The sequence below is a fragment of the Pinus tabuliformis genome, chromosome 2_2, assembly GCF_031772625.1.
Source record: "Pinus tabuliformis cultivar Carrire ecotype Pingquan chromosome 2_2, CPIR1, whole genome shotgun sequence".
In the NCBI taxonomy this organism is placed as follows: domain Eukaryota; kingdom Viridiplantae; phylum Streptophyta; class Pinopsida; order Pinales; family Pinaceae; genus Pinus; species Pinus tabuliformis.
Window position 1 is genome coordinate 1,008,743,521 of NC_142300.1, and position 16,271 is coordinate 1,008,759,791.

At 35.2% G+C, this 16,271-nt stretch overlaps 1 protein-coding gene across 2 annotated transcripts in view; it reads right to left on the reverse strand.

Annotated features, from left to right (window-relative positions):
• LOC149196789 (uncharacterized) overlaps positions 1-16,025 on the reverse strand; it is a 131,542-nt gene extending 115,517 nt beyond the window's left edge. The window contains exons 1-7 of one of the 2 annotated variants that reach the window (XM_089405641.1): positions 15,747-16,025; positions 15,465-15,583; positions 14,791-15,371; positions 12,911-13,094; positions 12,356-12,420; positions 10,653-10,863; positions 9,963-10,425 (exon numbers count right to left, since the gene is read on the reverse strand). In XM_089405641.1, the coding sequence (XP_089261767.1) occupies positions 10,075-10,425; positions 10,653-10,863; positions 12,356-12,420; positions 12,911-13,094; positions 14,791-15,371; positions 15,465-15,551 (1,479 nt within the window). In that variant the 5' untranslated portion in view covers positions 15,552-15,583; positions 15,747-16,025 and the 3' untranslated portion in view covers positions 9,963-10,074. Of the gene's footprint in view, positions 1-9,962; positions 10,426-10,652; positions 10,864-12,355; positions 12,421-12,910; positions 13,095-14,790; positions 15,372-15,464; positions 15,726-15,746 lie in introns of those variants that run through there. The other variant, XM_089405640.1, reaches the window with a different exon arrangement.
• Between the last annotated feature and the right edge of the window lie 246 nt (positions 16,026-16,271).

Genomic DNA, 16,271 nt, shown 5'->3' on the forward strand with positions numbered 1-16,271 from the left:
TGATAATAAAGAAGCATTTTTATCTATTTTGATCTTGTTATTCTTGGGTTATTTCTATTCTCTTATATCTTTTGGATTAGATTTACAACAATTGGTATCAGAGCTACAACAATTGGTATCAGAGCACTTTCTTGAGCACAAAAGTGGAGAATTTTTTTTTTTCATTTTTGCAGGGATTTTTTGGGTGGCGAATTTGCAGATTAGATCTGTACGTTTTGGTGCAAGATCTGCAAAATATAATTGCAGATCTGTATTAATTGTGCAAAAATAGCCGATTTCAAAAAAAAAAATCGGTTGAATCGGAGTCCGGATGAAGAATATATCGATGATTTAAAAATCAGTGGGGTTGCAGACAATTTTCAAGGTAGCGATTTTGCGGCGCAGATCTAGACATCCTGGTGCAAGATCTACAAAATCTAATTGTAGATCTGAATTTTTTGAGAAAAATTACCCTATTTCAAAAAAAAAATCAGTCGAATCGGAGTCCAGATGAGGGAGATATCGCTGATTTAAAATCAGCTCTTTTTTTTCAGAAATTTTGGGTGACGGCGGAAGAGTAGCAGCGCAGATCTAGAATTTTAGTGTCTGGATCAGGATTTCTATCACATGGGCAGATGCAGAATGGTTGTTCCATTTCCAAAAACAGGTTATAATAGAGATTCTGAGCAATATTGACGAAACTGTGACATTTTCAAATCTTCGCCAAGTAAGTGAATTTTTTCCAAACCATTCATGGCTTCTAGCAAGGATCTATATTTTACAGGAAAAGATGATGGTCCTACTATTGAAGAATTCATACAAAGAATAAAATCCGATTATGGAATATTTTGTCGGAAAGGTAAAGCACGGTTTAATTTGACAGACGAGGCTGATAGATGGTGGAGATCACTTGGCATCAAACAGTTTGGCGCCCTGCCTGATGAAGAATTTGAAAAATTACTTTTATACAGATGGTCTCATGCTAGAAAACAAGATAAGGAGAAACATGTGGGGTTATTTCCTACTGGTATATCCTTATTGCAGGTTCATGGATTGATTCAGAAGGAGAAAATCATTGTGTCTATCAATCCGAGTTGCAAACAAAATCTTATAAATGTCAACTTGGCAAAGAAATTGCAAGTCCCAGCAAAACAAATGGTACATACACAGGTTGATGATAAGGGTGTTCAAATCTATAAGGATTTGAAGCTTTCTATGGATAAGTATGTGTTTCATGGTGATTTTTATGCTTCAGAGATGGATAATATCGATGTTGTTTTGGGATATCCTTGGATGGAATCTGTAGGTACTATCAATATTAATGTGTAGAAGAAATTCCTGAAGCTATGGTATAAAAAGAAGAAAATTACATTACAGGATATTTCCATTAATAAGCAGGTAGAATCCAAGGAGGTTGACGCAGAAGATGTTCCAGGGACTGACATATCAGATGATGAGCAGTTGATGGTCGATAATCAAATACAAACAGAGGCTGAAGCAGAACAAGTTACTGGTACTGACACATCTGATGAGAGTTCAGTGGTTGAAGTCATATTGGAAAATAAGACACCACAACAGGCACCACAGCAGGGTGAATTAAAGAAAAAGACATCGTGGGTTAAAACTTCAACATATCATCACCCACATCACCCCACAAGACAACCATCAAGATGGAAACCAAGTAGTCACATGACGGATAGCGAGGAGAGAAGATCCACCCACTACACATCAAAACAGAAGAGCTGCCACGGTCAACTTCCATCTCAAGCGAGCGAGGCACCAGCGAGATCGACGATTCACCTTTCTCTTGGATGGCTAGATGCACGTGCATGGTACCAGTGGACTACTCTTTTGAGTAGATCTTATTATTTGTGTTCTTCCCATGTTTCGGGGACGAAACATGCTTAGAGGGGTGGAATGTTATATACCTAGGGGGGATAATATGGGGTACCAAGGGTGGTACCCAAGGTAATAATGTAATAATGGGATGGGCCATAGTAATAAATAAGGTGGTTAACCCATGTCATGTAAGGGACCACAAGTAGTTAATAATAATGTAATGGGCCCATGGTATTAGTTGATGGTATGAGGGAACCATGGTAATGACCCATGGTATTGTATGTATGAGGCCTATATAGAGGCTAGAGACTCCATATGAAGAGGAAGAGAAGTATTCTTGTATGAACAGGCATATGGCTTGTGGAGTGTTCTCCTTCCTTAAGGAGTGAATGTATGGTGTTGCCCTACCATAAGGGTTTTGATAATAAAGAAGCTTTTCTATCTATTTTGATCTTGTTATTCTTGGGTTATTTCTATTCTCTTATATCTTTTGGATTAGATTTACAACAATTGGCATCAGAGCTACAACAATTGGTATCAGAGCACTTTCTTGAGCACAAAAGTGGAGATTTTTTTTTTTTCATTTTTGCAGGGATTTTTTTGGTGGCGAATTTGCAGATCAGATCTGTACGTTTTGGTACAAGATCTGCAAAATACAATTGCAGATCTGTATTACTTGTGCAAAAATAGCCGATTTCAAAAAAAAAAATCGGTTGAATCGGAGTCCGGATGAAGAATATATCGATGATTTAAAAATCAGTGGGGTTGCAGACAATTTTCAAGGTAGCGATTTTGCGGCGCAGATCTAGACATCCTGGTGCAAGATCTACAAAATCTAATTGTAGATCTGAATTGTTTGAGAAAAATTACCCAATTTCAAAAAAAAAAAATCAGTCGAATCGGAGTCCAGATGAGGGAGATATCGCTGATTTAAAATCAGCTCTTTTTTTTTAGAAATTTTGGGTGACGGCGGGAGAGTAGCAGCGCAGATCTAGAATTCTAGTGCCTGGATCAGAATTTCTTTCACATGGGCAGATGCAGAATGGTTGTTCCATTTCCAAAAACAGGTTATAATAGAGATTCTGAGCAATATTGACGAAACTGTGACATTTTCAAATCTTCGCCAAGTAAGTGATTTTTTTCCAAACCATTCATGGCTTCTAGCAAGGATCTATATTTTACAGGAAAAGATGATGGTCCTACTATTGAAGAATTCATACAAAGAATAAAGTCCGATTATGGAATATTTTGTTGGAAAGGTAAAACACGGTTTAATTTGACAGACAAGGCTGACAGATGGTGGAGATCACTTGGCATCAAACAGTTTGGCGCCCTGCCTGATGAAGAATTTGAAAAATTACTTTTATACAGATGGTCTCATGCTAGAAAACAAGATAAGGAGAAACATGTGGGGTTATTTCCTACTGGTATATCCTTATTGCAGGTTCATGGATTGATTCAGAAGGAGAAAATCATTGTGTCTATCAATCCGAGTTGCAAACAAAATCTTATAAATGTCAACTTGGCAAAGAAATTGCAAGTCCCAGCAAAACAAATGGTACATACACAGGTTGATGATAAGGATGTTCAAATCTATAAGGATTTGAAGCTTTCTATGGATAAGTATGTGTTTCATGGTGATTTTTATGCTTCAGAGATGGATAATATCGATGTTGTTTTGGGATATCCTTGGATGGAATCTGTGGGTACTACCAATATTAATGTGTAGAAGAAATTCCTGAAGCTATGGTATAAAAAGAAGAAAATTACATTACAGGATATTTCCATTAATAAGCAGGTAGAATCCAAGGAGGTTGACGCAGAAGATGTTCCAGGGACTGACATATCAGATGATGAGCAGTTGATGGTCGATAATCAAACACAAACAGAGGCTGAAGCAGAACAGGTTACTGGTACTGACACATCTGATGAGAGTTCAGTGGTTGAAGTCATATTGGAAAAGAAGACACCACAACAGGCACCACAGCAGGGTGAATTAAAGAAAAAGACATCGTGGGTTAAAACTTCAACATATCATCACCCACATCACCCTGCAAGACAACCATCAAGATGGAAACCAAGTAGTCACATGACGGATAGCGAGGAGAGAAGATCCACCCACTACACATCAAAACAAAAGAGCTGCCACGGTCAACTTCCATCTCAAGCGAGCGAGGCACCAGCGAGATCGACGATTCACCTTTCTCTTGGATGGCTAGATGCACGTGCATGGTACCAGTGGACTACTCTTTTGAGTAGATCTTATTATTTGTGTTCTTCCCATGTTTCGGGGACGAAACATGCTTAGGGGGGTGGAATGTTATATACCTAGGGGGGATAATATGGGGTACCAAGGGTGGTACCCAAGGTAATAATGTAATAATGGGATGGGCCATAGTAATAAATAAGGTGGTTAACCCATGTCATGTAAGGAACCACAAGTAGTTAATAATAATGTAATGGGCCCATGGTATTAGTTGATGGTATGAGGGAACCATGGTAATGACCCATGGTATTGTATGTATGAGGCCTATATAGAGGCTAGAGACTCCATATGAAGAGGAAGAGAAGTATTCTTGTATGAAGAGGCATATGGCTTGTGGAGTGTTCTCCTTCCTTAAGGAGTGAATGTATGGTGTTGCCCTACCATAAGGGTTTTGATAATAAAGAAGCATTTCTATCTATTTTGATCTTGTTATTCTTGGGTTATTTCTATTCACTTATATCTTTTGGATTAGATTTACAACAATTGGTATCAGAGCTACAACAGTTGGTATCAGAGCACTTTCTTGAGCACAAAAGTGGAGATTTTTTTTTTTTCATTTTTGCAGGGATTTTTTGGGTGGCGAATTTGCAGATCAGATCTGTACGTTTTGGTGCAAGATCTGCAAAATATAATTGCAGATCTATATTACTTGTGCAAAAATAGTCGATTTCAAAAAAAAAAATCGGTTGAATCAGAGTCCGGATGAAGAATATATCGATGATTTAAAAATCAGTGGGGTTGTAGACAGTTTTCAAGGTAGCGATTATGCGGCGTAGATCTAGACATCCTGGTGCAAGATCTACAAAATCTAATTGTAGATCTGAATTGTTTGAGAAAAATTACCCAATTTCAAAAAAAAAAATCAGTCGAATCGGAGTCCGGATGAGGGAGATATCGCTGATTTAAAATCAGCTCTTTTTTTTCAGAAATTTTGGGTGACGGCGGGAGAGTAGCAGCGCAGATCTAGATTTCTAGTGCCTGGATCAGGATTTCTATCACATGGGTAGATGCAGAATGGTTGTTCCATTTCCAAAAACAGGTTATAATAGAGATTCTGAGCAATATTGACGAAACTGTGACATTTTCAAATCTTCGCCAAGTAAGTGAATTTTTTCCAAACCATTCATGGCTTCTAGCAAGGATCTATATTTTACAGGAAAAGATGATGGTCCTACTATTGAAGAATTCATACAAAGAATAAAGTCCGATTATAGAATATTTTGTTGGAAAGGTAAAACACGGTTTAATTTGACAGACGAGGTTGACAGATGGTGGAGATCACTTGGCATCAAACAGTTTGGCGCCCTGCCTGATGAAGAATTTGAAAAATTACTTTTATACAGATGGTCTCATGCTAGAAAACAAGATAAGGAGAAACATGTGGGGTTATTTCCTACTGGTATATCCTTATTGCAGGTTCATGGATTGATTCAGAAGGAGAAAATCATTGTGTCTATCAATCCGAGTTGCAAACAAAATCTTATAAATGTCAACTTGGCAAAGAAATTGCAAGTCCCAGCAAAACAAATTGAACATACACAGGTTGATGATAAGGATGTTCAAATCTATAAGGATTTGAAGCTTTCTATGGATAAGTATGTGTTTCATGGTGATTTTTATGCTTCAGAGATGGATAATATCGATGTTGTTTTGGGATATCCTTGGATGGAATCTGTGGGTACTATCAATATTAATGTGCAGAAGAAATTCCTGAAGCTATGGTATAAAAAGAAGAAAATTACATTACAGGATATTTCCATTAATAAGCAGGTAGAATCCAAGGAGGTTGACGCAGAAGATGTTCCAGGGACTGACATATCAGATGATGAGCAGTTGATGGTCGATAATCAAACACAAACAGAGGCTGAAGCAGAACAGGTTACTGGTACTGACACATCTGATGAGGGTTCAGTGGTTGAAGTCATATTGGAAAAGAAGACACCACAACAGGCACCACAGCAGGGTGAATTAAAGAAAAAGACATCGTGGGTTAAAACTTCAACATATCATCACCCACATCACCCCGCAAGACAACCATCAAGATGGAAACCAAGTAGTCACATGACGGATAGCGAGGAGAGAAGATCCACCCACTACACATCAAAACAGAAGAGCTGCCACGGTCAACTTCCATCTCAAGCGAGCGAGGCACCAGTGAGATCGACGATTCACCTTTCTCTTGGATGGCTAGATGCACGTGCATGGTACCAGTGGACTACTCTTTTGAGTAGATCTTATTATTTGTGTTCTTCCCATGTTTCGGGGACGAAACATGCTTAGGGGGGTGGAATGTTATATACCTAGGGGGGATAATATGGGGTACCAAGGGTGGTACCCAAGGTAATAATGTAATAATGGGATGGGCCATAGTAATAAATAAGGTGGTTAACCCATGTCATGTAAGGGACCACAAGTAGTTAATAATAATGTAATGGGCCCATGGTATTAGTTGATGGTATGAGGGAACCATGGTAATGACCCATGGTATTGTATGTATGAGGCCTATATAGAGGCTAGAGACTCCATATGAAGTGGAAGAGAAGTATTCTTGTATGAACAAGCATATGGCTTGTGGAGTGTTCTCCTTCCTTAAGGAGTGAATGTATGGTGTTGCCCTACCATAAGGGTTTTGATAATAAAGAAGCATTTCTATCTATTTTGATCTTGTTATTCTTGGGTTATTTCTGTTCTCTTATATCTTTTGGATTAGATTTACAACAATTGGTATCAGAGCTACAACAGTATAGACATTACAATGTCTAGTTTACAGCATAATGTGCAGCTGGAAATGTATTTTCTAGAGTTCTGAACATCTACAGAAAAAGTTGATATGTAGAAAAGGGACAACCTTGTATAGTTGGATCAATCAATTCTTGTTGGATCAATCAATTCTTGTTGGATCAATCAATCCTAGTTGAATTATTCAATTCTATTTCAATCTTTTGATGTTGATAAGTATTGCATCCACATGAGATCAAGTTTCAATTTCTTCCAATTTCAAGGTGATCATTTTCTGAGTTTAATAGCCAATATGAGTATAGATATTGGACACTTTTAGTTCTCAAACATTATAATCCGATCATTAGTTAACTCATTGATTATGATGATGATGATGGTTAACGTCCACTGAGACCAAACTCTGGTCTATCGGACCTAAAGAAACGAATTATTTAGTTTGATTTAAGATTTTATTCCCATGCTCAAAAAGCTTGGAGAGAAGCGTTCCGAACTCACTATAATTTTGACATAGTAAAAGGCTAGGAAGGTCAGTATTACAACAGAGATTTTGAAACTGAGATCTAATGTGGTTGTATGCGGGGCACTATAAGAGGAAGTGATTTTCATCCTTGATGTTTGTATTCTCACAGAGATGGCAGAACCTTTCTATCCATGGTGTTTTAGGCACTACCCAATGACCTGTTTCACTATGGAGCTCATGACAGTTCATTCTAATCTTGGCTATATTAATTTTCTTCAATTTTGATCTTCTAGGGTGGGGTTGATGACCTCCTTATAATATCTAAATTTTCTTTTAGCTGCTAATCTTTCTCACACCGCATATCTTTTTGAACTTAGAAGTAACAATATTTTTAATGTTATTAATGTTTTGCAATGCAACATTCTTGTCGATCTCCCAATGTTTTAACCAGGCCCTGGTGTCTTTATACTAGCCTCGCTTGAGCCTTAAGTGGTTTTGGGTGGAATTTAAAGCTAGTTTAGGAAGTCTATGGTCTCCTATGTTATTGAGTTTGTGCTTGTACAATAGAAGCCTAGTCATAGTTGGGCTCTCGATAGGGGAAAGAACCACTTCTATAAGGAGAATATGATAGGGTGTGTTGCTTTTAATTTTGAGGTTACACATTATAAAACGCTTCTGGATTTGCTCAATCTTTCTCCAGGATTCTCTAGAGATGCTATAACCCCAAACCTCATATCCATATAAGATAACCAGAGTGACTAAATTTTCAAAGAGGAACTTCTTTCTATCCCACATTATGAGGTTTTTTATTTTACAATTATTTTCAAGACCAAAATAAACTTTCCACGCCCCATTAATGCTTTCCTCAACGCTATAGTTCCAGTTGAGCTTGTGATGAATATCAATTCCTAGGTACTTGTAGGAAGACACTTCCTCAAGTTACTATTGTCATACATAAAATTAGCACAAGTGTCCTTGGATTTGATAATCATAACTTTTGTTTTGTCAGTATTAACAATCATACCGATGTTAGAGTAGAAATCCTTAAGAAGTCTAAGTTTCTTATCAAAATTAGATGGGCACCTTACGAGAAGAACGATATGGTCAGCGTAGAGAAGAATGATGATGACTATCCCAACTAAGATCGTGCAACACATCCTCCTTCCTCTAAACAACCTTCTAGCTTTTCAATTTAAATGTGTGGACTATTTTATTTTATCTTAATGAATAATTTGGACTCTTGTGAAGATAGTAAGTACATTAATGATATAATTGATATATGTATTTTTTTAATTATATATCAGTGGTTTGAGGGATTTTTTTATTTTAAACTACATGTGTTAAGTAGAAAGAGTCTAATTTAGAACAGTGAATTAGTTTTGATTCAGTAAATATAGTTTATTAATATAAAAATTTGGATGTTAATTTGGATGGAAATTTGACTCTTAGATAATAATTTCCTTACTTTGATTTTTAAATATTCTTAGTTCTTGACTTATTATTTTATTGTTTGTTGTTGAGTAATTAATTAATTAATTAACTAAATAAATTTATTTTCTCTAACAGTCAAATTTAACATCCAAAAAAGATTTCATTAATAAACTATATTTCTCTCTATTCAATATCTTTATTTATTTAAGTTTGACTTTTAGTTTAAATTTTAGATATTCTTAGTTTTTGACTTATTATATTCATTATATTTATTTATTTATTTAAGTTTGACCCCTAGTTTCATTTTAAGATATTCTTAGTTGTTGGCTTATTATTTTATTCTTTATTGTTGATTAATAAATAAATTTATTTCTTCTAACAATTAAAAATATTTTATTAATAAATTATAGAGTCAAAATTAGTTGTTACATTCTAATCATTATAAATTAATTACCTCTACTTAGTTGTATGTCATAATTTGATTCTCCATCTTGCCATGACGATGAACCAAACTAGTTAGTTCCAAAAGCCTCTAAAATGTGGTGATGTTTATTTTTTATGTTTTGTTTTTTGAGTTAAATTTTAATGATGCAATTTTGACGATTAATATTGCTTGTTTTTTAAATTCAATTGGTAAGAATAATTTGCTATTACCAAATTGTGCAAGGTTTAGTTGAATGTGGATACTTTTGAGATAGTTTTTGAGTGCATAAATAAAATTAGATCCTTAAAAACCTAAGTAAATTATATAACCTACAACGCTCAAACTTGTAATTCTAACCAATTTTACCGAAAATCAAGTAAAATTAAAAATAAAAATATATAAAATTGACTTCTAAAATTAAAAAGTGAAAATATATAAAATTGACTTTTAATTTTAAAGAATGTTTACTTGATTTTAGACCAATTTTCTATACCAAAGCCCAAACAAAACTTATAATTTTAATACAATAATACCATTTTTTCCCAAATTTGAAACCAGAAATGCCGAGTAAAAATCCGAGTTAGACCGGAATAAAGAAGAAAAAAAGAAGTCAGCAGTGTTTTTATTAACAGATCATGCACCTACAACGATATTCCAATAGCTTCGTGCCAAATTTGAATATCGTATCCGTAATAGCCATCCTTCAGGACTCATATGTCCTTGAATGTAAAGTTACATATTCAGACTTTACACCATGAATTCCAAATCTTGTTGAACCGTTGAATATCTGAAACATAGTCCATGTTTCAGAAAAAAAAATCGACCTCTTCACTCTCTGAAGGTTATCATGACCATGGTAAAGTAACATGAGCATGGTAATGTAACGCAATCTCCCTATATCTTTACCAACGAAATTGCAGAAAGATGTTAACATGGTCATCGTCTTTTTGCCGATTCTTCCAATTGCTTTACAGTAGCGATCGTTTTGGCTTTCTTTTTAAGGAATTCCTGAACATATTTCTCTTCGTATTCCGGGTCGCCAAGTTTACATGGCGGCGTAGAACTCGCAGTGGTCACCATTGATTCCTGCATATATTGTTCCTCCACTTTATTCGCAGAGCAAAATAAAGTCGTTGAACAGTACTCGGAAGCCTTTTCTGGAACAGTGGGTTTATATTTCAATAGCTTCGCGTACTCGTTTAGAACATGGAACATGTAATCGTACACATTCGACATTTTCAATTCATTCAGTATAAATTCCCTGGCCGCCTTTCCAGTCTCCTTTGCCTGCAAAACAATACCCAATTTTCAATTGCCTGTTTACAGAGGGAATATATTTAAGGGCGAAGCTACTCTGTAATAAAAAATTTCAAGAGTTTGAAAATATTTTCAAAATCGAAAATTTAATGGAGAAGTTAAACAATTTTTGTTTTTTCAATTAAATTCTTAAATATGCCCAAAATCTACCATCAACAAAATATGCAATAAACAGTCAATTTTTTTTTTTATCTTACCTCCTTTTGGTGTTTGTTTCCCCATTTAACAGCAAAATCGATGGAGTCACACAGTTTTTCAGTTTTTACTGGCCAGTAATGTTTTCGAGGAACAAGGCCTCTCAGAAAGAAGTCAAAGTATTTTGGTGTGATCAAAAGAGTTGTGGAATCACACGCCAAAATATTCTTCAGGCTCACTGACCACGCGTTTCCTTCCATGAATATCTTGAATCTAAGACAGAAAACGATGCCGCATTCCATAAATATTCCCTCATAAGAATTTATCTTGCAAACTCAACACAGTGTATAAGATGCAGGAAAAGAAAGAAAAAATTAGAATTGGGTAATTTGAGAACAGTATATAGTAGAGCTTGCTCAAATCAGTGCAGCGTCTAACTGCGGATTTTGCGCCTACGCATATTTTATTACTAGTCATAGCAACATCGATTTAATTCGGTGTTAGATGTTTGCCCACCTGGTTTTTTTTTGGAACCTTGAACCTTAGTTAGGTGTTATCTGGTTGCTTAGTAACGAGCTCGATTTTAAGAATATTTTAGAGTTGAAGTAACAAACAAAACTAAGAGGTAATTTTTTTAATCTCATTGTAATATTCCTAAAATTTAAGAAATTTACAATCAGATATCTTTTCACATGTCAAATTGGCCATACTGGAGGGAATTCTGTAACTTCTTGTTTCATGAAATTGCACAGACAAAAGGTGTGTCAGCTGTTCCTTTTTCTTTTTTTGTCCTAAAAATTCGAGGTTTCAAAATTTTATGGGATGTGTTTAGAATGGGTTAAAGAGTTTTAACGATTATGATTATAAATAAAGTATTAAGTTTAATTTTTCTAGTTTTTTATATATGTCTGAGGTAGTCAGAGATATGCAGATGAAACATCTAAACAATTAGAATTTTTTATAAAATTAATTAAAAATATATTTTATTAAATTATTTTATATTAAATTTAAATGATTTGGGAAAAAATTGTATAAATAAGATGTATCATTTCTATTATAGGGAAAGAGACATTAATGTTATCAAACGAATGAGAGATAAGAACTTTGGAATTCCTTGAAATTTTCTGTGAACTTTTGCTTTTATATTATTTAAAAACATATATTTATATATTTAGTGTTTCGGAAATTTTCTATCACACATTTGGATCATATAAATTTTATAATTCAAAGCTATAATTTCAACCAATCTTTTCATTTTTCGGATCAGCCCAAAAAAATATAAAAAATTGAAACTGTAGCCTTTCGGATCAGCCCAAAAAATTAAAAAATTGAAACTGTAGTCATTAAATTATAAAAAATTAAAATATAACTAAAGATCAGGAACTAAAACATGGACAGCTCTTACACAATTATCGATGATTAAATTAAGTTGAAATTTGAGAATATCGTGAGCCGAGATTCTTGCACGTTACAGACTCGGGATTAAATTTAAAATGATGGGTTACTCTGGAAGGAGCTTCTGGCTTTAAAATAAAGCACGGGAGCCGTTAGTTGTAGGTTTGACTATTAGATTGCCTCAGCAAAACTGATTTTACTAAATATCGCAGACAGTAGTGAATGCCAAGAATTTTTGAGATTTATTTCAAAAGCCAAACGTAATAAAAAAACTCCAAATATAAATATTACCATATAATGTAACTCATTAAAAAATATTAAAAAGAAATCATTACTAAGCATGCATGGCAAGACGGTAATTAGCAAATACCTGTGACCACACTGGTCTGCAAGTTTGGATCCTTGAAACCCTTGACTCGCCTCTCTACCCCAGTCCTACATATAATAATAACATACATGAAAACTTGGAAATTCATATAAATTTGATCCACATCCATGTGATTCAGTAAACCAGAGTACTTTACAGTAATGCATTCAATGCCACATAAATTGAGATATACTTCACAAATTGGATATACAGTGAAATATACACTAGTTATATCCAAAAGTATATATATCTACCGAAATATACACTATTTTCCTCCAAAAATATATATTCTAACCCACACAGTGTTGGAATAGTGTTGCAAAGTGAATATTTTTGTGTTGTGTTAGATCTAAGATTTTTTAATCTATAATTTAGAAAATAATATTTGGGATTAATCATATTATAAAAATTAAGTTCATGTTTCCAATCAATTAATACGGTTCATTCTCATGACAAAATGAAACATATTAATTGTTCGAAAAATAGACCCAATCTTTACAATGTGATTAATCTGAAAAACTTTTATCTAAAATATTCTTTGTTAGGTTACGAATCTACCTGAACATAAATACGACCGTTCCAATGGGGCCTGTCGTTGCACTTCAGAAGTTCCTGCCTCCATCCGGTATACGGATTGCCTTTCCAGTAGGCAGAGGGATCCCTGTCTTCCCACTTGATTTTTTGGCTACCAATCTGGATATCCTTCACTAGTGGCTCCCATGGTGGTGTCATTATCTCTGGCCTGCAGGATTAGGCTAAATATCGTCAGCTTCAAATTTTAGTTTGGTGCTGCATGTAATGTTCCCTATGCCTGATTCATTGAATATGGACTGGTCTTAATCCAATTCCATATGTTTCTAAACTTAATCTCAAGGTTAAGCATGTATGTTGCCCATGGCCAAAGTGTTTGAATTGAAGGTGGAATTTGATGGCCAAATTGCCCATTACAGCTTGATTTGTACCTCAAATACAGTTAAAATAATATCTTTTACCATTCTGTATGTGTATTGAAATAGAGAAAGAAAAAAATCTATGACTTATACCTCAAATACAGTTAAAATAATATCTTTTACCATTCTGTATTTGTATTGAAATAGAGAAGGAAAAAAATCTGACTTATACCTCAAATACAGGTAAAATAATATCTTTTACCATTCTGTATGTGTATTGAAATAGATAAGGAAAAAAATCTATGACTTATGTCCTATATTTTTCTGAAGGTGAAACACATATCAGACCTAATAAATTCTGAATCATCTGATAAAACGGGGACTCTGTCTATTCCTACTAAGCAAGAGAAGAGGTCTTTTTTCAGTTAACAGAATGAGATTACACACCTCTTCCTGGGGTAAAGACTAAATACTATATTAGAATGCTAGCGATAAAGAAGAAATACTAGATTAGAATGATAGAAACTGTCAGTAGAGTGGTAGGAATTGACAGGTGCTCCAGATTTGAAAATCCTAAATGAAAGTATAAATAGATTATTTTTTGTCATTTCTTTCTGTCCTTTGTAGAAAAGCAATGTCCTTCGTAGAAAAGCCCACAAGTAAGTGGACAAAACAGATCGCCCACGCTCATTAATCTCAAATTAAAAATGCAACTACCATTCATTTTAAATGAAAGTCAATTAAATTTGCAGCAATCACATCTGGATTTCTACCAAACCAGTTTAGATAAAGGGCAATTAAGCTACTTTATCTAAATTAAATAGAAACCATGGTTACTGTCCTTGTCAGAGTTTCAGCTATGAAAAACTGTATATCTACTCGAAACTTTAAAAGTAGTAAATAAATAAAACATTCTTTAATCGTTGGCCGAATTTTAGTAACCTCCCTGTCACATCTCTGTGCATCTTTTTCCAAAACCTCAAAAATTGAAAAAATGAAACTTCACCTAGCCGAACTCAACTCAATTCCATATGCTACTAAACTTAATCTCAAGCTTAAGCAGGTATGTTGCCAATTGCCAAGTGTTTGAATTGAAGTTATATATTTACAATTTGTTTGAATTGAAGATCTATTGCTTTGTGAGTTCTCTCTGTACTTCTGTGCTTCGCAGAAAAGGCCACAGTAAGTGGACCAAACAGATCGCGCAAAACTAATTCCCAACCCAAACCAATTTATCTACCCTTCATGGTCAAACGCAATCCAATCTCGGTGTCTACCAAACCAGTTCAGATAAATGGCAATTAAATAACTTTATCTAAATTCAATGGGAATCATGGTTCTGGTTCTGTCCTTGTCAGAATTTCAGCATTGCAAATTTACACGAAACTTTAAAAATAATAAATAAATAAAACTTGTGCTTTAATAGTTGGCCGAATTTGAATAACTTCCCTGTCACATCTCTGTGCATCTTTCCCCAAAATCTTACATCTTTCCCAAAATCTTAAAAATTGTAAAAATGAAACTTGAACTAGCCGATCTGCGACTTACCATCCCCAGAAAGACCAATCTGGAAAAACAATATCGAATGCATCTTCGCTCCCGCAATAATGAAACATGGCAGGAGGCGGTTTGGCCGGATCCTCATGTCCGGCACGACCAATAACAGGCGTGTCACCACAATTGAACATCAAGTCCAGGTCTGGAACCATTCTGGGATAATATTTCAGTAACTGAGCAATTCCCCAGAAAGTAAACAAATCTCTGGTCTGAAAGGACTTTCTGTACAGCTCGACATACATCTTTCCATCAACAATTGTAAGCCTGAAAGACGCCGAGCTCTTTGCGGCTTCAACCATGTCCAACGTAATTCCAGTCTTCGCCCACGGCTTCATGTCCTGGCGAATCCAGTTAAAATACAGCGGGCACGACGCGGCGGACCCATTTCCAGTTCCATGAAAACTTGGCTGCAGAACTGGAGACGACGAGGGCGAACACGCTGCGCCGGGCGCGCACTTTAGAATTTCTTTGGTATGTGCTATTCTCTGCCAGACGTCGTTTGTAATCGCGTTCTGATTTTCCCGAAACAGATTTTTGGCCTCAATCGATCGTTCTTCCCAAAGGTCATCAGACTGCAAAAATCAAACATCAGTTCATAGTTATATAATTCGATTTAGCAGAAACTCATAATCTGAAAATTCACAGAGCAAAAATCAAAATCGCACCCAGTGCTTTATAAAGAAGACGGGGCCGAGTATAATTCCCAAACTCAATAGAACGGAGGCAAAACTAACTGTAATTGGCCCTTTCATCTTCTCTCTGATTAGTTCTGCAAGAGATGTTTCTTTAACCAGAACAAGAATCAGTAATTTCTAAAGATACCATTTCTCAATTGAGAAAATAAGTTGTTCACCAAATTACTCAAACTAAAATAGTTTGAAAATTCTCCCCAAACTCTGAAAAATCTCTATAAACAACGAGTGTTTATTTATCTGCGAAATCCCAACCTAATTTCTTTGAACAAATTGCCCTTCCTCTTCTTCGAAGAAATTGCTCTTTAAAGTGGATTCTTCTTCTTCTTCTTAGAAGAAATTCCCCGATGACTGGACAGGAATATGCGATCAAAATAGAATCCAAGTCCGATACGCGATAGCCTGTTCAATGCCGTGCCTCGGTTGTGTGCTTCGAGCTTAATTCATTGACCAGTACAATACCAATTTACTAATTGAGACGTGCTGAATGCACATGTAAAGACTTAGAGATTAACCAAAAATATATACAGAGAAGTGTTCAGGAAATTTAAAAATACGTGCGGATCTAAATTTTATAATACATCCGCTCCATATAACAAGGTTATACTTGATGCTTCGCGGTCACGGCTACCAAGTAGCCATTCTTTTCTCAGTCCGGGGCGGTTATAACTAGCAATCTGGATTTTAAAATTCAGTTCGCCGTTTTATAAGAATATATGTACCTAGTTCGTTGCTTCACCATCACGTTGATTGGATAGAATAGTTGGTGTTGACTTTAGG